Source organism: Macaca thibetana, chromosome 2 (assembly GCF_024542745.1).
Source record: "Macaca thibetana thibetana isolate TM-01 chromosome 2, ASM2454274v1, whole genome shotgun sequence".
Classification (NCBI taxonomy): domain Eukaryota; kingdom Metazoa; phylum Chordata; class Mammalia; order Primates; family Cercopithecidae; genus Macaca; species Macaca thibetana.
Genome location: NC_065579.1, coordinates 53,676,197 through 53,701,434, shown reverse-complemented (window position 1 = coordinate 53,701,434; position 25,238 = coordinate 53,676,197). Strand labels below are relative to the sequence as shown.

General features: G+C 39.3%; 1 protein-coding gene across 3 annotated transcripts in view; it reads right to left on the bottom strand.

Moving 5' to 3' along the window:
* The window catches only part of MED12L (mediator complex subunit 12L), a 340,860-nt gene that overhangs the window by 277,075 nt on the left and 38,547 nt on the right, over positions 1 to 25,238 (bottom strand). For all 3 annotated transcript variants that reach the window (XM_050779766.1, XM_050779767.1, XM_050779768.1), the window contains one exon: positions 22,480 to 22,639. In XM_050779766.1, coding sequence (XP_050635723.1) covers positions 22,480 to 22,639 — 160 coding nt within the window. The remainder of the gene's footprint in view (positions 1 to 22,479; positions 22,640 to 25,238) is intronic.

Sequence of the window (25,238 nt, the reverse complement as noted above, 5' to 3'; positions counted from 1 at the left end):
GAATGAACCTACAATGGCTTTTAAGTGTTCAAGTGAAAGTAAGAGTCACACATCTCACTGTAAATCAAAACGTAGAAATTATTAAGCTCAGTGAAGAAGGCATGTTAAAAGCTAAGACAGGCCAGAAGCAAGGTCTCTTATGCCAAACAGTCAGCCAACTTGTGGACGCAAAGGAAAGGATCTCAAAGGAAATTAAAAATGCTACTTCATGCCGGGTGCAGTGGCTCACGCCTGTAATCCCAACACTTTGGGAGGCCAAGGCGGGTGGATCACAAGGTCAGGAGATCGAGACCATCCTGGCTAACACCGTGAAACACCATCTCTACTAAAAATACAAAAAATTAGCCAGCGTGGTGGTGGGCACCTGTAGTCCCAGCTACCCAGGAGGCTGAGGCAGGAGAATGGCATGAACCTGGGAGGTGGAGCTTGCAGTGAGCCGAGATTGCACCACTGCACTCCAGCCTAGGCAACACAGTGAGACTCCGTCTCAAAAAAAAAAAAAAATGCTACTTCAGCAGTCACACAAATGATAAGAAAGCAAAACAACTTTATTGCTGATAGGGAGCAAGTTTCAGCAGTCTGAATAGAAGATGAAACCAGCCACAACACGCCCTTTAGGCAAAAGCCTAATCCAGGGCAAGGCCTCAACTCTCTTCAATTCAATGAAGAGAAGAAGCTGTAGAAGAAAAGCTGGAAGCTAGCAGGAGCCAGTACGTGAAGTTTAAGGAAAGAAGCCATTGTCACAACATGAAAGTACAAGGTGAAGCAGCAATGCTGATGTAGAAGCGGCCGCAAATGATCCAGAATATCTAGCTGGGATCATTGATGAAGGTGACTACACTGGACAACAGATTTTCAAGTTAGACAAAATAGCCTTCTGTTGGAAGAAGATGCCATCCGGGATTTTCATAGCTAGAAAAGAGAAGTCAAGGCCTGGCCTTAAAAGACAGGCTGACTCTCTTGTTAGGGACTGATGTGACTGATGACTAACCTAAAGCCAACGCTAATTCACCATATGGAAAAGCCTACGGCTTTAAGAATTATGCTAAATCTAGTCAGTCTGTTCTCTGTAAATAAAACAACAAAGCCTGGAGGACAGGACATTTGTTTACAGCATGGCTTACAGAATATTTTTAAGCCCACTCTTGAGATCTACTGCTCAGAAAAAAAAAGCTACCTTTCAAAACATGACTGTTCACTGACAATGCACCTATTCACCTAAGAGCTCTGATGGAGATATGCAAGGAGATTAATGTTGTTTTCATGCCTGTTAACACAACATCCATTGTGTAGCCCATGATGGAGTCATTTTGACTTGCAAACATTATTATTTAAGAAATATATTTCATTAGACCATAGTTGCCGTAGACAGTGATTCCTCTGACGGATCTGGGCACAGCAAACTGAAAAGCTTCTGGAAAGGATTCACCATTCTAGATGCCATTAAGAACACTTGTGATTCAAGTGTCGGGGGGTCAAATATTGACTTCCATAGGAGTTTATAAGAAGTTGATTCCAACCTTCATGGATGAGTTTGAGAGATTCAAGACTTCAGTGGAGGAGACAGCAACAGATGTGGAAACAGCAAGAGAACTACAATTAGAAGTGGAGCCTGAAGATGGGACTGAATTGCTGCAACTTCACAGTAAAACTAAGCATGAAGAGTGCCTCTTATAAATGAGCAAACAAAGTGGTTTCTTCAGATGGAATCTACTCCTGGTGAAGATGCTGTGAACACTGTTGAAATGATAACAAAGGATTTGGAATATTCCTTAAACTTCGTTGATAAAACAGTAGCAGGGTTTTAGAGGACTGACTCCAATTTTGTTGTTACCAAACAGCATCACAAGCTACATAGAATTCTTTCATAAAATGAACAGTCAATGAATGTGGCAAACTTCATTACTGTCTTCCTTTAAGACTTAAATTGCTTCATCCACCCCAACCTCCAGCAGCCACCACCTAGATCAGTCGGCAGCCATCAACGCGGAGGCAAGACCTTCTGCTAGTCAAAAGGTTACAACTCAGTGAAGGCTCAGATGACTGTTAGCATTTTTAGGGATGAAGTATTCCTTAATTAAGATGTTACTTTTTTTTGACATATGCTATTGCACACTTAATGGACTATAATACAGTGTAAACATAACTTTTATATGCACAATGAAACCAAAATATTCGTGTGATTCACTTTATTGTAGCAGTCTGGAACTGAACCCATAACATCTCTGAAGAATGTCTGTACCTTCTCTACTAGCCTGTATTCTAATATTTAGGTTCCTCCAGTCTCTGAACACCAGTTCATCACGTAGCAGGGCTTCGTTCCCCATTTCTGACATATTACAATTTCCTCCATCCTCCATCCCCATAAAACTACACCTTACACGTAGACAACACCTAAGTATTGATTTCAATCAATACACCATAAGGTCCTCCCAAAATAATTACCAAATCAAGTTCCTTCCCAATTATTCTGTCTCTCATTTCTTGATACAAACTTCTTTCTTTTGTAGTTTAAACTCACCACTGCATACCTAAAAGGTTTCAGACATGACAATAGCGAAAAGGCCAAATTCCTTCGCTAATACACTGTCTCTAATATAGCTAAATAGAAGCACCTGTTAATCAATGGCTATAAATGGGTCAGGCAAATAATGGACTTTCCATTCTTTTTCAATAAATTTCCTTGTAAATGTATGTGTATGTATGGGTTTTTATATAACCATATATGAAAAAACTTTAACTTTGTAAAGGTTCATTTTCCTAGCTACTTCCTTTTCCATCATCAAAGCCAGTAGGAACTCATTATGTGAAATGAAATACAACAGAGACTGTTTTTTTAAAACTCCATCCAAGTCCAGAGACTAAGGAGCAAATCTTTAATGTGATCCACCTGACACAGGACTTTTAAGTCAGAGGTGATGGACTCCTCAATGGAGAAACTCATTTCCTTGGAAATTCTTCTTTAGGCTATATGGCTACAATAGTACCCCCTTCTGAGTGGGAACAGCCTGCTTCTCAAAGCTGCAGAACATAGAGTTTAACCAGCCTGACGTTGGTGCAGACCGAATGAGGAAAAAATACAAAACCAAAAATTTCAGTACATGTCAGCTATTATACACATCATTACTGAACCCTCAATAAGAATGGCTGAAAGATTTTCCACCATTGTTCTTACATTTTCTGTTGTTAAAATACTTTTTTGGTCAAAGATACCATTAACAGGGCAAAAAGATAACACACCAACTGGGAGAGAATATTTTCAAATCATATATAAGGAAGTTGGATCTAGAATACATGATGAACTATTGAACTCAATAATAAAAAGACAACCCAGTTAAAAAATAGGCAAAGGATCTGAACAGATATTTCCCCAAAGATAACAAACAAATGGCCAATAAGCACATTTAAGATGGTCAACATCATTAGCCACTAGAGAAATGCAAATCAAAACCACAATGAAATACTGCTAGGACAGCTATAACAAAAAGACTGATAATAACAAGTATTGACAAGGATGTAGAGAAACTGAAATCCTCAGGTGTTCCTCGTGAGAATGTAAAATGATAAATGTAATATGTGGAAAACAGTAGCATAGTTCCACAAAAGGTTAAATATAATGTCATCACATAACCCAGTAAGTTATACATACCCAGGAGAACTAGCCTACATATCTAAGAGAAATGACACATGTCCACATAAATACCTGTAAAAAAAAAAATGTTCGTAGCAGGATGTTCATTATAACCAAAAACAATCCAATATCCATCAACTGATACCCAGATAAATAAAATGTGGCGTATGCATACAATGGAATACCATTCGGCCCTAAGAGGGAATGAAGTACTGAAACGTGCGACCACATGGATGTACCAGGAAAACATACACTAACTGAAATAAGCCAGTTTCAAAGGACCACATATTGTATAATTCCATTTATATAAAATGTCCAGAAAAGGCAATCTACAGAGAAAGTAGGTTAGTGGTTGCCCGCAGCTACTGAAGGGAAATGGGGAGTGACTGCTCATGGGCATGGGGTTTTTTAGGGGTGGTGAAAATGTTCTAAAATGTGGTAATAGCTTCACAACTCTGTGAACATGCTAAAAAACACTGACTGTAGACTTTAAATGAATTTTATAGTATGTCAATTACATCAATAAAGCTGGTTTTTAATATTAAAATATTTAAAATGTTTTCATGAAATACTTAACTACCAATAAAATGAAGTAAAAGATTATTTCTTCATGAAGTAAAAGAAAAGATTATTCCATACTGATAAAAAGTAATCCACTACGAAATGATATAATTTCACAGGTCGGGGAGACAGGAAGGATAAGGGGTGGAAACAAGAGTGACTGTGAGTTGTTAATGGTTAAAGCTGGGTGAAGAGTAAATGGGTGTTATTACATACTTCTATATTTGCACATGTTTGATGTCCCATAATAAAAGGGTTTAAAAAGTTAATCAGTTGTACGCTATAAAATGAGCCACAGAAAATCCAAAATCCCCTATTCAGCCACTGTTCACTTGGGTAATGAAAAGTAGTCAGTGCACTGGTTAGCTGCCTGGATAAATAGCCCAAATGAAAACTGCTGCCTCAGTGCCACGAGACCAGCAGAGTCAGACCACCGGCCAGACTGCTGGGTTCTGCTGAATGATCAAATAGTTAAATCAGGTTCTCTGGCTGGAGAGCAGGAAAAGAGAGAGAAGGAGGAGGGGTGGGGATGGGCTGTTGGTACACAGTGAAAATGACAGTGTGATACATTACTGAAATACATTTTTGCTTTTAAAAAGTTTTCCTCTAACAGAACTACCTGTAGAACACTGAGGACAGATATAGAGTATCTGTTTTTGTCTGGATGACTCATTTTACTATGTTATTTTAAACCGGCCATTTCTCTCTGGTTTTATTTATTGTGCAATGACACCGTGCAAAGTACTATTACTTAGGGAATCAAGCAGGCAGCTCAAAATCAAATAAAATAAAACCCATCAATATGTAGCAGCAAACACTAAATGCCCACCATGGCCCTCTACTGGCATATGAGGCTACAAAGTGAAGAAAGTGGCCCTGCCTGAGGCATGCATGACACAGAAGTAGACAGCAACAAGATAAGTGCTCCAGTGTACCCTGGGACACAGGAAAGAAAGCAAGGGGGCGTTTCATCCAAATATTGGGGAAGGTACAAAGGAGTTCCACATACCGAAACAGCAGCGTGTGACATTTCAGGCAATGCAGACAGCAGGAAGGCAAAGGGAGTCACCAGTAAAGCTTAGGAAGGTCCCTCAAGGCCAGAGTTCCTCAAACGCTAGTGCACAAAATGGTCACCAGAGGGTGCTGGTTCAACGCACAGGTTTATTTCCAACTCCAGGGATTTCAACTCCAGAGGTCTGGAGTGGGGTCCAGAAATCTGCTTTTTTAATCAGCAGCCGGGATGACTCTGACCCAGGCAGTGGCAAGCTATGCAGTTTGGTTTTTTATCACAAATGGGTAACTGAAAGATTTTAAACACAGCAATGGCAAGATCAGATATGTAAATTAACACTATTTCTCAGGAAGTTGTAGGAGAAACCCTTGAAGGGAGGCTGCCAACTCCATCAGGGAGGAGACTGCAGCAGGGAACAAAGAGGCAGGTGCAACACCTTTGTGAGGCAGAAGAGGAAACACCCTAACATGGAGATGAAGGAAAGAGAAAGGGCAGCTAACACATTTCCGAATGGGTGGTCCTGGTGTCATCGATGAAGATGTGGAATTACAGAGAACAGCTGGGGAGGGGTGGCAGGGCTGGGTGCAGTTCGTTATTTCCTTAACTAGTTTTAATGAAACTTCTTCTTTATTAGGTGAAAGTAGCATCTCTCCAACCAAGACTGGAGGAAGACAGGTAAGGACAACTGCTGCACATAGGTTTGTATGATGCAGGTATGTCGGGGCGGGCAGTAAACAGGTGGCTAAGGGAGACTGACAGGACTGTTCCTCCGGGACATTCCTGGGACACGTGGAGGGGATAGAGAAGGAAGACTGAAGACAGAGGTGAAGAGGTGAAGATATGACCAGCCATGGTGAGTCAAGAGCCCTCTGCCTAAGGAGTGAATAACACAGCTGAGGAAGGGCGGCAGTACATCAGGAAAGACAAGGCCATTATAAGGCAATATTTAAATACTTACCAGTTGTGTGTCAGGTAGTCAATGCTTAAAGATTTCAGAAGAAAAGAGATCAGGGTGGCGAAGTTAAAAAAAAACAGGTGGCCAAGGCCTCTGGCAAGGATAAATAGGGAGTAGGGGTCAACAAGGGAGGGTCTGACAAGAGCACAAAAGTCTTGAATCGCAAGATTGCGTAGAAACTCCCGACTGCGTCTTTCTTCCTGTGAGGGTGATGGGCTATATCTGATAGCTGAGGAGAACTATACTGAACACCTTTCTTGGATTCTCCCTTTTGCTGACAGGTCTCCAATTCTCATTTCCATTTTAATGCAAACATGCTAACTGTTGCATTTAGGGATTTTTTTTTCCCCAGTGTCCTTTTTCCCTATCAACCCTGTACATGCATCTCAAGCTAAGGCGTGTGGCAACCACAGAATCCAATTTTAGCCCTTAGAACAAGAATTTCTTATTCGACACATCAGTCACACCACCAGCTTCCCCCACAGCTACAGCTTCGGGGGCTTCCTTCTAACAGAGGGACACACTGAACATCTGCCAGCAACAGGCTCAACTCCTTCTCCAGGGCATGAGATAACAGTCTGAAATTAATGTTGTAATTATCATATGGTAAATTTCTCTCATCTTTTCAGATTTCTATATATACCTGAGCAAGCAACAGCCTTGGCTTTGGTGAAATATTCCTATCATAGGGAACAATAGGGACAGCACTTTACAAATATTAAATTGGTGCACTTAATTAACCACTTAGGACATGTCCCCACAGCCTTCTACATGTGACACCAAGCCATGAGTTTTACTGCGCTGGGACAGGACGATGACAGGCTTGTCTTCTAGCAAGACAGACAGACCACCACTTTGCTTTCGTGTAGAGAACACGCCTTTGTGCACTCCTCTGGCCAGGTCTTGGGGAACAATGCTCTAGAAGGGAGAAGAGGAGACATGGGGAAGGCACCCACCCTCCTGAAGATTCAGGGGAAAGGGAGCAAAAGAAAAATGGAGGACCAGCACTGGTGAAAGACACTTGCTGCTAGCCCCACTCTGAAGACACAGAAGTTACTTAAATTATTACATCAGACATTTCACGACCCTCACTCCTCTCCCAGCTTCTGCTGCAGAGGCAGTGGGAGGAAGCGCCCAATCATCTGAGGGGCAAAAATAAACAAACTACATTTTCTTTTTGCACTTTGCATTGGAATTTAATCCCATGATCAGTTGTGGTTAGAGTAACATTTCAATAGTCAAAGTGGCATTGTGCTTATTATTTAGGTCCTAAATGCAGTTACTGCAAAGTTTCTATTTCTGAACAAGCTTGAGACAGCGAAGAGCCTTTCATTAGAACACAAATACAAATATGACAGACATCATATTGCCAGATGACCGTGTAAAATAACCCTAGAGCAAAAAGCTCTAAAATACAGCAAAAATGCTTACACAGTACACAGAGCAGCCAGACCCACCCTGGCATCCCTCTCATTCCCTGCTCTGGAACTCACTCCTGTGTGATTTTTCTGGAGACTAAAGAATGATGCATGTTATATTCATTTAATTAAAGCTATTTGCTTTAGCTGTGTTAGACTCACAAAGACATTCCAACTATAATTTATTGACCCTTAACTGTTTTCTACCCGCCATATCCTATGAATTCCTTGAAAATAACAGATTTGAATCAGGTTTTAGAGCCATGTTATTCTAGGGATTTCACTTGGAAGTTTATACACATTTGGAAAATGACTTTGAAACCTAATGTACTTCTTTTTAATTAAAAAAAAAAAAAGCTTTCTATTTATCATGGAATTAACATTCCAGTGCAAATTGCAAAAATAAAGAACTTAGCTTTTATAAATAAGTCATTAAAAGGTTAGCTGAGAGCCGTTTAAAAAACAAAGCCATTGTATGCACAGTATGGAGCAAGCACTGATTTTTCAAAGGACTATTAAAAAATACACAAAATCTACACTTAAAAATACATAAAATATATCTCAGAGGATATGCATGAAAGTGGTAAAAGTGGTAAGAATTATTGCTTCTAAACTATGTAAGGAGGGGTGTGGGATGGAGGTGGGGGTCTGAAGACAATATGGTAGAAAGGAGACTTCACTATCCCTTTCTGAACATCTTGTGTTTTGGACTACATTTTGTAATATTACCTATTAGAAATTTTAGCTCATACAAGAAGTTGTCTTTTCTTAAAATTCTCTTGTTTATGCTTTAAGCAACAGGTCTGCAAGATGCCCAACAAATTAAAACTCATTAAACACTGAGCTTTTGGAAGCATTCTTCATACCTTAAGCAAACACCACTCTCCCATCCAGCTTTACACAGTTTATCTTCATTTGATGTGAGCAGCATGTGAATTTTGTAAATCAAACAGGACCCAGAAACAGAAGTCTAGGATGGAATTCCCCATTCTTCCACTTTCCATGAACTTTCTCCCTTCATTTGTGAAATAGAGGCACTCAGCTACCTTAGAGAATTTTCAAGAAAACCGGCCCAAATGAGAAGCTATGAAACCAGCCTGTAAACTGCCAAAACTTTGAACAATCTTATTTTTGTAGTATACTATCTTCCAAATATTAGATAGGCACATATGTACCAAGAGCCATAAAGAGGGTAGGGAACCAAGATTTACCAATTAAATCAAGGTTCTTATTAACATTTTATCATAGAATATAACTGACTAATTCAAGTAGGAGTGAACATTTATTAGGACTGACTAGAAAAAACTGCTGAGTAGCAATGGATTCTTAACAGGAAATGTGGGACTAGACCATTCACCCAAAGTGACAAGACCAGAAGAAATGACAGTAGTAAAGACTGCAGCAAATATACTATCTAGAGCAGAACTATAAACTTAACTCATTTGCTCATAAATTGCCAAAAAGGAAGATGGAAGATAACTGAATAACCAAGAACTACTTAAGATGCAAAAAAAAAAAAAAAAAAAAGAGTAAAAATCTCAATTCTTACTTAAAGGCTAGATTTATTTAACATAGCTCATATTTTACTACTACAGAAAACTTTTCCTAACTTTTCCAGTTGACCCATTATTTCCTATATGATTACAGGTAATTAGATACTAATGTATTACGCTCCGTTTTAGGTGTGTATCTTGTAACCACAAAAAGATGGTATCCCCTTAAAGACAGACAGCACAAACCCCATTTGGTTAAAAATCTTAACAGCATCTACCCCAATGCATAGACTCTTGATAAACCTTTTTTAAACTAAATCACTCCTTATTAAAGTGAAATACAATAATTTCTTTCAATGCATTTCTCTAAGAAATTCAAAAACCCTGGCTGGGCCCGGTGGCTCATGCCTGTAATCCCAGCACTCTGGGACGTCAAGGCAGGTGGATCACGACGTCAGGATTTTGAGACCAGCCTGGCCAATATAGTGAAACCCCGTCTCTACTGAAAATGCAAAAAAAAATTAGCCAGGTGTGGAGGCACACACCTGTAATCCCAGCTACTCGGGAAGCTGAGGCAGGAGAATGACTTGAACCCGGGAGGCAGAGGTTGCAATAAACCAAGACCAAGCCATTGCATTTCAGCCTGGGTGACACAGCGAGACTCCGTCTCAAAAAAAATGAAATTCAAAAACTGTCATGAGCAGACATTTTCTTTGATTTGATCAAAAAATTAATTAAACATAAATACACAACCATCACCACCACCACACACCAGCATTCTAACTTGGAAGAGGGTATAACATTTTTACTTTGGAAAAGCTGAAATGTTTCCACAGGGCAACAGTCGGGCATACAGAGTTACAGTGCAGCATATTAAACTTGATTAGAAACTTTTAAAGTTTTTGTAAATCAGCAAAGTATGATGGTGGTAGCCAGAGACTGTTGGAGGGGGAGAAAGAGGAGTTGTTCAATGGGCAGTATCAGTTTTGCAAGAGGAAAAAGTTCTACCAATCAGTTGTACAACAATGTGCATTTAGTTAATACTGCTGTACCAAGCACTTATTATTGGTTACGATGGTAAATTTTATGTTATTTTTGGTTAATAAAGGGTCTGTAAATAGGGAAAATTTGCATATTCAATTAACTAAAAAGCTACATACCTGGAAAAATATTAAAAGTCTTCCAATTTTTACAAAGAACATCTACTTCATTTAAGTTAAGGTCCCAAGAAGCAAGTAGTCAGCTTAGAGAAAAGTAACCTCTTGTAATTTATCTAAGAATAACTAAAATTGTAATGCTACTGGGTAAGATGGCATTCCTTAAACTTCCTCCAAATCTTTTTCATAAAATGTTCTTACAGGAAGATATCTTCCAGGAAAAGTACCAATGGCAACAAAAAATAGGCAGTAATAATTTGGGACTGCGATTAGGCTTAGTTAACTTTTGTTCATACGAAAGCTCCTCTGGTACATGTCTTAAAAATAGTTCTAAATGATTTATTGTGAACACAGCAGCCTATTGTACATAAACTCCTCACTTATTCTCCAAAAGCAATTATTTTCACATCTTTCATCTGTTGTTTATTTTATTTACCTCTACCTCTAAATAACATGCTTACAGTCCTACTTCTTGATTGTAAGCATTACCCACTGGCTTCCTACTATGGAAGATGATGAACATTCAGCTCTCTTTCCCCTCCCATGAAGACCTTGCTTACATATTTCTCCTATGCCTGTCCGGCCAATATTCTCCTCTCACAACTTGAGTAGGTCTAGTCCATGTTTATACTATGAAGGAAAACTTGGCAGAATCTAACAAAATGGAAAAACGCATTTACCAGGCATCAATAAGAATTCATGTTTAGCTCAAGAGATTCACACAATCACATATAGAAATATTTATAAATATACATACATACTTGAGTTAGTCCACACACATGCCTCTCCTTAATCTGTCAACTGAGAGGGCCTAGGAGCAATGATACCCCAAGTAGCAATAAGCACTCTTTGTGCTCAACTCTTCGTTTCTAATACCACTTTCCTTTAAAGAGAACCAGGGCTCCTTGGAGAAATGGCTCTCTTTTGGAGAGAGAAATGGAGAAATGGCTCATTATAGGATTGGAGCAGAAAATATACACAATGAACATGGAATGCATCTTCTAGTGCCAGAAAATAAGAAAGTACTTAGAAAAACAAAAACAAAAGCAAACTAAGATGGGTGTGTCAAATGGACACAGGACACAGCTCAAAGAGCTCTCAGTGGACAAAGGTGGAACAAAATAGAGTATTATAAATCAAAAGATGAAGTAAACATCTATGAATCAATACTGATAGAAATGCTTGAATACATACACACATTAATGAATGAATGGATAGTAGGTAGGTAGGTAGGTAGGTGGGTAGATAAGAGACAAATCTCCCATGCAGAAGAATTTCAAATACTTTAAGTAGATACTCTGTCCTCAAGGAGGGGGATGGCTAACTCCCCACTTCTTAAGTGTGTACTGTTCATATTGACTTCCTTCCAAAGAGTAAAGTGTGGAAAGGGATGGGAGGGAAATAATTTTACACTGTAAAACCTGGTAAGTGCTACCTCAGCCACGTGATCAAGGTTAACATCAACAGTCATAAGTCATGGTGACAGCATGTACTCTTGATGTAACATGACGAAAAGGGCACTTGACTTCTGTAACCCTGGTCTAACCATAAGAAAAAACATCAGGCAAATTCCAACAGAAGATAACCCTACAATATACCTCACTAGTACTCCTCAAAACTGTCAAAAATGACTGAAACTGAGAAAATGTCACAGTCAAGAGAAGCCTAGGGAGATATGAGAACTAAATGTAATGTAATATCCTCAATAAGATCCTGAAATGGAAAAGGGTCATTAGGTTAAAACTAAGGAAATCCAAATCAAGTATGGGTTGACTTTTATAATAATCAATGTTAGTTCACTAATTGTAATAAATGTATCATATTAATGCAAAAAATAATGGGAGAAACTGCAACGGTGAGGAGAATGCATGGGAACTCTGTACTATCTTCTCAATTTCTCTGTAAATCTAAAAAGTTTTCTAACATTTTTGAAATAAAAACAAGGGACTGGCCAAACTGTGGTACATCCACACAATGAAGGACTAAGAGGCCACAAAAAGGAACAGAGAATATCAAGTAATTGCTAGGATATTGTTAAGTTTAAAAAAAAAAAAAAAAAAAAAAAGGCAAGGTATCCAACAGTATATATAGTATGCTAACTACTATGTAAGGAGAAAGAAGAAATAAGAAGATATAAGTATTGCATATTTTTGCAAAAACAAAAACTGGAAGACTGAAAACTAGTAAGAAATTGTTACAACTGAAGATGGGGTAAAGGGAATTGTGTGAAAAGATGGAGATAGAAGCAAAACTTCTGCATATCTTTATATAGGTTTTGACTCTTGAATACGTCAAGGTACTACATATTCAAAATATAAAATTAGTTCATAAGGGGAAAAAAAATCAAACCCTAAAATGGAAAACAAACTGAAACAGTGTACCTTACCAGAGAGAGAATGATTTTAAGTGAAACACAGTCTAAAGCTCAAAAAAATTAAATTTCACATACTTTTAATGTATCAGATTGTAATTCTCAAGCCAATAGGTTTGTAGCAAGATAAAGCAGGTAAATAACCATGTTCATTTACTAGAAATCATTTGATTATTCATCTAATAGAAATGAAATAAACATAAAATTGAAGAAATAAAAATTCTTTCATGTTAAATAGAAAATGCTAAAGATAACCTGGAAATAGGAAAACCCCCACATATATGCACACACACGCAGATGTGTGTGTCTCCATCCATCTACCCACTGATGGGACATAGACACAACATCCCAGTAGCAATGAGCACCTTTAGCACCCAGATCTTGCTTTCTAAATACTATTCACCACTAGAAAGAAAGAAGCAGAGTTCCTTAGATGAAAGGCTCTTTGCAGATCTGAGGCAGGAAAATTACAAGAACCTGGGACATCTTTCTCTTCCAGAAAGCAAAGAGATGTCCCATGACAAATGGTGTCATGTCAAGAGGATACAAAAGAGTTGGAAGGGTCTCTGGCCAATTTTGGGACAATTTTAACACAAAATTTAACCAGAGTGTGCTTGGTTGTAAAATATAGAATAAATAAAAGTCCATGAACCCATAACAGTGACCAAAAATAAACTTTTTCTTTTTTTTTTTTTTTTTGAGATGGAATCTAGCTCTGTTGCCCAGGCTGGAGTGCAGTGGCGTGATCTCGACTCACTGCAAGCTCCACCTCCAGGGTTCACGCCATTCTCCTGCCTCAGCCTCCTGAGTAGCTGGGACTACAGGCGCCCGCCACCACACCCAGCTAATTTTTTGTACTTTTAGTAGAGATGGGGTTTCACCATGTTAGCCAGGATGGTCTCAATCTCCTGACCTCATGATCTGCCCACCTCGGCCTCCTGAAGTGCTGGGATTACAGGCATGAGCCACCACGCCCAGCCTAAACTTTTTTAATAAATAAAAAAATAGAGAAATATTTTTCACCCCTGTGGAGGTGCAACTACAATTTCTACTCCAAAAATTCAAATCAAAGGAAAAGAATTTAGCATTTATTCTGCCTCTTTTAGAAAGAACTGTAATTTATCACATGGGAGAAAGCCCTCATTTACAGAAGAATGCCTACATCTTGCCATTCCCAAAGAAATAACTATTCCAGGCTCAGTTCATCAACAGATGTTAAAACTTTTAGGTAAAAGATTATTAAGGAATGGAATAGCTGCAGGTACCAAAGTGTCACCCCCAACAGCCCCATTCCTTCTACTGCAGAATGGTTTTTACCAGAGAGCCAGAGTTACCTCACCAGTTAAAACCTATTTTTCATGCCTAAGCAAAGTGTGAATTTAAACTAAGCTCATACAAGCACTTCTGTCCAATCTTCAGGATTACTTTCAGCATAAACAAGGCAGATATCTCCTTTATGACAAATGAGATAGAAGGAACACTGTGAAAATGTGGAGGCAATCTTGACAAAACTAAAAACTTGTCCCTGGAATCAAAAAAGTTAGTATGCAATGTCTTCACAGACCCAAACTGCAAGTAAGCTGGTAGGCTTAGATAAGAAACCAGACTGTCAATTATGAGTTTAGCAGGACTTATTTTTGCAGTCCAAATGGCTCAGTGAATATGTCACAAATTAATTACCCACTGTGAAAGAAGGGTGGCTGTTTATTCTTTGTATTTTGGGAGTGATAAGGATAGTGGTTACAAGAGTATAGTCAACCAAGAAAAGTCTCTCATCTGACTCAAATCCCCACAAAACCTCAGGTGGCACAGAGGAAATGACTAGGGGTAAACAGAGCAGTGCCCCAGGCAGTTTAACCACGAAGCATTTTAAGCTTCTTTGAATCTATCTGTTCCCCCAAAAAAGACCTCATGCGCATGATATGTCTTGTCACTTTTCACCATATTGAATACCCAAAAATTCCTAGGCAGAATTAAGGCTGCTCATCTTGCAAGCAGTTTCATATTTCTTTCGCTAGTTTCCATGGCACCCTGGACTTTGCTTTGCTCCTCCTGTTCCCCATAGCACCCATGAGAACAAGAGTTCTGACTCCTCAGATGCTGCTCAGAGCCACCCATCCTGTAGCCTGCTTCCTGCCAGCATCTTTCCACCTAGAGATGCTTGTTGCCTCCAGTGGCCCAGACCCACAACACACACAGGACACCAGCAGCTATCACCTCACAGCAAGGAATGAGGAGCAGGCACTCTAGTGGCAGGGGCCTGGGCAGGGATCCAGCTCCATCTAGGCCAGTAAGTTACTTAACTTCTCTGAGACTCAGGTCCCTCATACACAAAATGGAATAATAAAACCCACATTGCAAGGTTACAGATAAAGTCTGCGAAGTTCCCAACAGAGTAACACAGGATAATCAATAAATACTGGCTGGTAAGAGCAGCTCTAAGTAGCAGTTGTAGCATATTATCAATGGTCTACATTTATTATGTGCCAGTCACTGTTCTAAACACTGTAAAGCTATTGATTCATTTCATTCTTAAAAAGTACTATCAGGCCAGGTGTGGTTGCTCACGCCTGTAATCCCAGCACTTTGGGAGGCCAAGATGGCTGGATCACCTGAGGTCAGGAGTTCAAGACCGGCCTGGCCAATATGGTGAAACCCCGTCTCTACAAAAATTAGGCGAGCATGATGGCAGGTGCCTATAATCCCAGCTACTCAGGAGGCTGAGGCAGGAGAATTGCTTGAACCCAAGAGGCAGAGGTTGGCGTGAGCCAAGATCACACCATTGCACTCCAGGCTGGGCGACAGAGGAGACTCCATCTTAAATAAAAATAAATAAAAATAAATAAATAAATAAGTACTGCCAATTATCCCAATTTTTTAAGACAAGAAACTGAGGGAAAGAGTTGTAACAATAATAGTAATAATAAACCCTTCCATGGCTTTTCATCATGCACCAGAGGGAACTCACATATCCCACTCTGGCAAACAAACCTTCACACAGGCTTTCATCACCTCCCCACTGGTAAATGATGCTCAAGCTGAAGTTAAATCCTGGAGGTGCAACAAGTCAAACTATTTGATAACCTATTTCTCTGCAGACACCATCCTTCTGTCAGAAATGCCCTTCTCTGAACAACAGCCCATTCCAGCTCTGTCCTCCTAGGAAATGCCTCTTCTTGCAACAGTATATACCTAAGTCACCTCCTCTGTGAATCTCCTTGGATGTCCCAAGTTCCCTCAGTGGCTTATTCCTTAAGACTCCCTCTGTATTTTCTTCCTGTCACTATGAACTCTTCCTTCTCTATTATTTGATTGTTTGGATGCATGTTCCCCACTCATACTGCAAATACCTAGAGGGCAGTGATGACACTGTCCCATTCTTGTCCTCACTGACCAGCAGTGTCCAGCACAGGCTCTGGAGTCAAGTCTGGACACTTATGCTGAAGGGTTCTGTGCACCACTTGCACATCACCATCCTCATCCATGAAACGAGAACAACATATCTCTTTCACAGGCTATCTGAATAATAAGTCATAAAATGGACGAAATATACATAGAACCTAGCAAACATTTACTAATGAAATGGGGAACACTGCATCACTGCGCACCAGAGGAACCCTGGCAGAAAGCCAATAGACCTGGTGAGGGATTGACCAGTTTTAAACAAGCCAAAAACAAAAAACAAAAAAGAAAATCCCACAACAGCAAGGGGATGGGGCACTCCCAAGGCTGACAAGCTTCTCCAAACAACCTAGATCATTTCCCAGCACACATCAGGAGCTGATTCAACCTAGAAATGCAGTAAGCACAGTATCCCTGCTTATCACAATATCAGGGATTCCATAAGTGCTCAAGAAATGCTGTTTAACAGTGATGGCAAAAACAGCATGTAGTTATTATCAGTTGATTCAGCAACAATAAGACTCCTCATGTGGAAAATTCCTACAAATAAATGTACAAAGTTCTGTTATTTACTATAAAGTCATATTTCCTAATCTGTTCAAAGATTTTAATTGCATAACTCAATGTGAGTTTTACTTTTTCATTTTTAAGTATTAGTTAGCCTGTTTTAAATAATTTTCTCTGGTGAGCTCAAAATATTTAAGGCAGCTGAACATTCTTGTTCTCTTAAAAATGAAACTTAATTCAACTCTAAAAATATCTGAAACCGAATATGCATTATTTCTGGCATACCCTCCTTCAAGTAGCAACATCAACTATTTCATGACATTTTGTAAACATCATGTCCACCTAAACCTTTTTTTTTTTTTCAGGTCTCACAAGGACTAAGAATTACAAACTCTTCTTTCAGGCTTCCCTAATTCCCCTCTATTTAAAATCTCTGTCCTGATGTTCAGATTTATCCAAGTTAAATATTTCATTACCCACTTTGAAGTTACAATGAGACCTCACTCAGAAACCCAAGGCACTTCTCACTCCTCTCACTTTTGTGTATACACTGTACTGGGTATGTCTTTGTTGACTGCAAGCTCCCCAGGGCAGCAACCCATTTAATCTACATTTGAGATCTGTAACTCTGCATAATGACAGTGAGGATCTCTGTGTTGCTCCTTGTTGCTGTGAGCCCGCTTAACTTTGGAAAAAATTCCCTTCTATAAAATCAAACAGCAGTGCTTTACAGCTCTGTTCCAATGCTGAAAGTAGGAACCGAAAATAAAACATATGTTTCTATTACAAAGGAATAAAAGTCATTTCTACTGAAAACACTTTACAAATCCTAAGAACAATCATCAAGACAACGGAAGTCATAAAACCAATGCCAGAAAAGGGTGACACTTGATAGTCAATCTTGCCCCAAATGTGCTGAATGATTCTTTTTGCTATCAACGCCAGAACATAGAACCTATTACTAGAAGTTAATCTTCTGAAGTGTATGTGATTTAATCCAATTCAACACATATATATGTGTGTACTCGCTTGGCTGTATCCCTTGCTAGGAGTGTGAAACTTGCTACATTACATTATGGCTATGTCTACACAGCCAAATGCTTTCAAATATACTGTATCATTTGCTTTTAAAAGTTGAAAAAGCTGCTGAAGACAAAGGAGAATGTCAGAGGTATCAGGTGTAACAAACTGATAGTAAAACAAAATTAGATATTCGAAAAACATGCTCTTTACATATAATATAAATAGAATCTTGCATTTTCAATTAAAATACATATAAGAATATAGAGAAAGGAACTGTATATTCACATAGGTGAATTACTAATTACAAAGGGTAGAATAGTAACTTTGCAGAGGAAAAATCCGATAGACACCACCTTACCCAAATGATCAAAGTTATCACCACCAGTATTGGGATATGATATACTGACACATTCACACCATCACCTCAAGGCTATTCCAAGCAAAGGTATGTAACTTAAATCTATTAATGAGAAACTGGAGAAAGGAAAAATCAATGGACAGTCTACAAAACAACTGGTCTGCCTCCTTCAAAAATACCAAGGTCAAAAGAAATGGCTAATGAACTGTTCTAGATGAAAGACAACTAAAAAGACATGACAAAGGCAACACGGACGCTGGATTGAATCAAGGTTGAAAAGACTGATGTCTGGAGAAGCTAAGGACTTTGCATTAAATCACCTCGTCTCTTAGTGGCAGCACTGATAAAAGTAAAGCCCAAAGCTCCCTCTGAGATGCTAGACCTGGGAACTTAGGGGTAAACTCCTAAAATTCATACATTTTAAAAATATTTTTCTTTTTAGCCTTTGGCATGTCTTAGTTCAAAGGCTGGATACTCTAACATAAGAAATATTATTATAGGCACTTGATCTTCATGGATTTAATATTCACAATTTTAAATATACATTAGTAATCATACAAACCCATGAACTGTAACATACTGTAAATCAACCGGGTCAAAAAACAGAATCATATGTTATTTGGCTTATGGAGGAAGAGAAAATACAGCTAATGACTAAACCTAGTAATCCATCCATTATGGGTTATGCAAATAATAAAAGTTTTAATTTTTTGGTGGGGAGAAAAATAACCCTACAAAAGTCCAACCAGCCATAGTGATAAGGAAACTAATGGTAAAACTAATGAATCCAACAAGTCCAGAACATTCTTAAGTAGAAACTGGAGCTATACTTCCCTCCATTTAGTAGGGGAAACCATGTGGTCCTGGTGAAATACTCATATCTGGGATTTCCCAGAAATTACATAACCTTTCCAAATTATCAAGATTTATCAGACTGTTTTTTGCTTTTTTGTTTGTTTTTTGAGGGACAGGGTCTCACTCTGTTGCCCAGATTGGAGTGCAGTGGCACAACCCCAGCTCACTGCAGCCTCAATTTCCTGGGCTAAAGCTATCCCTTCACCTCAGCCTCCTGAGTAGCTTGGGAATACAGGTGTGTACCACCACACCTTACTAATTTTTTTGGTGGGGAGGGTTGGAGAGATAAAGACTCACTATGTTGCCTAGACTGGTCTTAAACTCCTGGGCTCAAGCGATCTTCACGCCCTGGTCTCCCAAAGTGGTGGGATTATAGGCATGAACCACCATGCCTGGCTTGAGCTCTTATTTGCTCTAAAATTGTTTTAAGTTTCAGTTGTAAAAATCATTCCTGCATTTCCTTTTTGCATTTTTGTGGCAGTCAAAATCAGATTAAACTGAACATCAAGAAAAACGCTGACAAGAACATGTTACCAAAAAAAAATATATGAAGAGAACATAAGGAATGCAGTAGTCTCTCCGCTATAGCTGGTGATAATGGAAGTTTCAAGGATTATGAATTGGGAGAAATTTTTTTAAATACATACATATACAGATGCAGAGATATGTAATCACATCACACACACACACACACACACACACACATAAATGTTTCAGGCCTAATTATTCATTTATTTATTTTAAAAATTACTGACCACCTTGTGTATGCCAAGTACTGTATTCAGAGACTCAGCACTGAACAAATCTAGCAAAGTTCTTCATGGAGCCTGTGTTGTACTTGGGAATGGATGGAGACAGATGATCAAAAATTAATATAAAATATAACATTAGGTGGTGTTAAGAACAATGAAGAAAAATAAAGCAGCAGCAGAAGACAGTAACAGGGAGATATTTTGGCAGCAGTGGTCAGAGAAGGCTTCTCTTAGGAAGCGCGTCTGGGCAGAGACCACAGTCGAGCAAGGGAGCAGGCCCCTGTGCACCTCACAGGTGAAGGAAGAGCCGCGCCCACAGATCAGCACGACTCTGAGTTTGGAATGTGCAGGCAGGTCGCTGGCGTCGCTGAGTTACACAATCTGAGTGGGACAAGGGGCCAGGCAAGAATTCTGGGCATAAGGGTGGCGTAATTTCTGCCCTAACAGGATCATTCTGGCTACAAAGTGGAAAGCTGACATTAAAGGAACAAAAACAAAAACAAGAAGATTGGCTAAAACCCCTGCAATAGACAGGCAAAGCGGGTGGTGGTTTGGCCAGAGAGTAACAGCAGTGGACACAGAGGACCAAATTTTCAGATTCTGGTTTTATTTTGAAAGTAAAGATGACAGGATTGTTGACAGACTGAATGCAGGGTTTTGAGAGAAAGATAAATACCAGGAATGACAATTTGGCTCTTGCCTTACCCACGCAATAACTACACATAACATTTACTAAGAAGAAATATGAGGAAGGAACAAGTTCAAGGATGGCAAGAAATCAAGACCTTGATTTGATATACATTATCTTTCAGATGCCAATTCAGACACCTCAGACGTTATCAAAGTGAAGGCAGCTAGTAAGCAATTGGATATCCAGGTCCTGGGGAGAAGTATTAATAAATCCAATGGAGACTGGCTGGGCAGTGGCTCACCCTGTAATCCCAGCACTCTGGGTGGTGCAGCTAAGAGGATCACTTGAGCCCAGGAGTTCAAAAAAAGCCTGGGCAACACAGTGAGACCCTGTCTCTACAAAACATGAAAGAATTAGTCAGGCATGGTGACACACGCCTATAGTCCCAGCAACTTGAGAGGCTGAGGCAGGAGGATCACTTGAGCCCAGAAGTTTGAGGAAGCAGTGAGTTATGATCATGTCACTGCACCCCAGCATGGGTGACTGAGACCCCCAACTCTAAAAATAAATAAATAAATAAGTTAATCCAGTGGAGATCACACACACACACATACACACACACACACAATGTAGATATATGAAGAAATATGTGTGTGTGTGAAGGCTGAATGAATGAAACTTCAAAAAGGATAACAGAGGAGAAGGGAGAAGAGAAACTTGAACATCATGTTGAATCTACTTCAGCACCACTTGAAAATTTGGTAATGAAAATGTATTACTTTAGTAATAAAAAGGGGCACTTTTTTTGTATTCCCTCAAATAAAATAAAATGCTGATGGGGGGAATAAACTCAGAGAAATATAAAGATAATAGAAGACCACTGTGAAAACAACACTAAGAGGCCATCAATGTTAACTTGTGGATTACTACCTTCCAGGACTTTTTCCTGGGCATTTCTGGGCATTTCTTTTCTAAAATACACTTTCTTTTTGCTTATTTGTTTTAACACGTGTAGGATGATGCCAAACTCAAAGATGGCAGCCACAGAATTCGGACCATGTTTCTGTTTTTAATTTTAAGTGTTCATGCTTTTAGAGTGTGCTCCACTCACCATCAGGGTGCCCCTACCACTCACTCCCCACCACTTTATACCCCAACTCATTTATCCAGGGCACCACATGGCATCTGAAGACGTCTGTACTTTCTGTCCCTCCTCCTCAGAGATTTGTGTTTGGACTCTCCCTTACAAAACCATAAGCTGTTTTCATTTCATAAAGAATTATTTATAAACTCAATCTCTAAATGGTCATATTTATACATCATTCTTTATGTACATTTCTGGTTTCGCATCATATCTTCTACAAAGTATGTTTTAGAACCACCTCAAGAAGTCACGGTCTAGAAACCAACACAGTGGGGACTCTGACTCAAAATACTGACCATGGCCAGCATGATTCTGGACACTGGGGACTTGGTGAGAATAAGACCGATATTCCTGCCCTTAACGGGCCTTACATTTTAGTGCCTGTGAGTTGGGCACAGAGTGACAGATACAAATATTTTAAACATAACTTCAGATATTGAGATGGACATTGAGTAAAATAATAACATGTGAGAACATAACCAGAAGTAGAGGGAGAGGAGATAAAGAGAGGGAATGCAATTTAGGTAGATGGCCAGAGAAAGCCTCCTGCAGAAATGACATTTAAGCCAAAGATGCAGTGAAGAGACAGAATTACGCAAATATCCCAGAGAAGACCAACCAAGTACAACAAACAAGAAACACAGAATCCCTGAAAAGGGAAGGAGCTCAGCTCAGCATATTAGGAGGATAGAAGGAAGGCACTGTGGCTGGAACATCAAAGGAAGGGATGGGGGCAGATCAGAGATGACTTCACTGGCCACAGTAAAGAATCTGGATCTGTATTCCAACTGTAATAAGAAATTGCTGTAAATTTATAAGTAGAAACACAATAGATCATTTAGGCTTGGAGATTAGTACAGTAGTTATACAGAGAATAGAACGTAAGGTGCAAAAGTAACAGCAGAGAAAGCTGCTAAAAGGCTGCAACTCTATCCAGTCAAGAAACGTCGGTGGCTTAAACCAGCATTTTAATAGCTGTGGTGGTGAAAAGTGTTCAGATTCAGGATATATTTTGGCAGTAAGATCAACAGCCCTTGCTAATGGAGTCAGGATTCTGAGACTGAGTGAACTATCCATACCCGAGCGACTCAAGTCTCACCACAGACCTTCTCAACACTCACCATGCTGGGCTGTGTCCAGAGGGTGCAGGCAACAATTACTTGCAAAATCAATAATGAAATGTAAGATGTATTGTATTCTCTCACTTACCCAAATTCGGATCAGGAGCCTGACGTTTCTTAATTTTAGCTTCAGATATAGCAGAATAATAGGCACAAGTCATCTTGATCAACCACGTTGCTCGAACCATTGGCACAGAATATTTAGCTAAACATGCAAAAACATCCTCTTTTTTACTAAGGATAGGAACCTAAAAAGAAACAACATAGTATGTTTATAATAATCACATACTGTGTTCATCACTAGATAAACCTAAATAAAGGTGAAGCAAAAGAAAGAGGCTATAAGTTACCTGCTGGCTCTAAGAAAGTATATCCTTGATGGATTTTCAAATAGCGCATGCAGTTGTTTTTTTGGTTTTTTTTTTTTTAGGAACATTTTAAGCCAATTTTCATTAAGAAAAAATAACCAAAACTAGGTTTAGCACAATAGAAAAGTTTCATTAGTTGTGCTTTCTATTTTTTAAAAAATAAATGATTTTCAGATTCTCAGATGCTGAGAGCTACTCATCTTATCAAAAGAGCAAGGAAAAATAATTTCATGACAGTCCTCCAAAGAATTTATCTCAAAATTGGAAGGGACAGACCAAGTGAAAATTGTTCCTACTCTGTATTTTATCCAGAACCTTTTTTGTGTGTGTACAAAGCTTTCTGATTAACATTTCATAAGAGTAACAATTTCCAGAAAGCTTCTGAAAGTGACATTAGTCCAAAATTTAAAAGAGAGGCTACAATGACGGATCAGTGTATCTGCCTAATAAACACTGAGCCAGAAATAGCTAGGTAATTAATTTACTGGTTGAAATTAGGCACTTGAGGCAGTTAATTATGTCTTCCAGACCACAAAGGTACTATTTAGCAAATTAGTATCCCAATGTACCACTGAATGGTTTGAAAGAGTTAATTCATTCTTCTAGTATCCCTCATAAATATCCTAAGAATAGCCCATTCATCTATATCATCTATTCAAGTTTATGAATATAAAGGAAGAAAAACAGTGAACAAAGACTACATTAGCCATGATGCAGCAGGATGAGAGCAATGAGACTGAGGGGCGAGGACATGCTCCACGCCAGCCATGACCCCCTCTGTACTCCACTCCTGAATGAAGCCTGTTTGGCTAAGCCCTTCACTCCTGGGATCCTCATTTATGAACTGTGTTATTAACATCAACCCTGTCCACCTCATAGGGTAGTTAAAAGGATAAAGCAAAACAATTACATGAATCAAAATTATAATGATTATTTTGTTGTCAGTTCCAAGGATTTCTCCATGCCAACCAAAGTGCTTTCAGGCCATGGATGTGACCCTTTCTTAGAGGATCTGGAACAACACTACTATAAATACCAAGAGCCCTGGTCTCTCTGTCCCAAACTCTTACTTGATTTTGTGAAAATCAAGGCTTCAAACCAGCTAACTGATTCACACAGCATGGCATTTTTCTCTTAACCAAATCCTCACTCATACAGTGGTATCTGTGCACTGATATGTCACAAATTTGACTATTCACACACTTGGTACAAAGTGTGATCCTAGAATAAGTCTTTTTAAGAGCTAATTATTTCAGTGTGTGGCCCTTAAAAACAAGCAAACTATTTCACCTGGCCTTGCCAAAGAACCATAAAGTTTTCCAATGCTGAAGGAAAAGCTGTCTGGGTTGCACATTAAGATGCAACGTATAGGCCCTGCACGGTGGCTCAGGACTATAATACCAGCACTTTGGGAAGCAAAGGCAGGTGGATCACTTGAGCCTATCAGTTTGAGACCAGCCCGGGCAGCATGGCAAAACCTTACTAAAAATATAAAAATCAGGCAGGTGCAGTGGCACACACCTGTAGTCCCAGCTACTCAGGAGGCTGAAGTGGGAGAATTGCTTGAGCCTGGGAGGTAGAGGTTGCAGTGAGCCAAGATCATGCCACTGCACTCCACTCTGAGCAATACAGCGAGACCATGTCTCAAAAAAAAAAAAAAAAAAATTGCAGTATATCCACATACATATTTCATGGGCAACTGAAGAGACTAGTCATGTACAGTTCCTGCCTTGGGTGCTGACTTCAGAACACAGACCCCATGACAGAGGCGATTACACTGCACCCAACACAACTAAACGGGAGATAAAAGTCACATAGGCCAAAGCCAGAAGGCTTCCTCTCTGCAGACCAGATACTAAATTGTATCTCTTTTAGACAAAAAAGACACAATTTAACAGGAACATTTCCTGAAAATGAGGCTTACAAGGCACATCTCTCATGGAGCACAAGGCTCTTGGCATACTGGCTATCATTTAAGTCAGGGACAGGAAAAGCACAGAGTTCAATATTCAGTTCAAGACCTGAGTAGCTGCTTTTCACCAGAACGTACAGTGTGGTGTCAGTGAGTTAAATTTTCATTGTCAAGGTGAGGCTGTCTCTCATTCAGACATGCCAAAAGGTTATATAGATCAAGGCCTAAAACATAAACAAGTGCAAGTTAGCATCTCCAAAAGAGTCACTACTAGTAGTTATCTTTCATAGATGCCTAAAGGATTTCCTTTGAACTACAATTGGCAGAGGGGAAAAAATAAAACATCTGAACTTGTGAAATGTTTAGATGAGACAATAAACAAAACTCAGCACAGATCTTACGTTAACAGCACAATGCAAACCTCTACCTCACTGTCCGTACTAGCAGAACCCCATGAGAATTGGTTGATGCAACTCAAGACTTCGGAATTCAGAAGAACGTATGTGAAAGAAGTTACTCAATTAAGAAAGCAGACCAACCAGACACATATTAATAATTTTGTCAAAT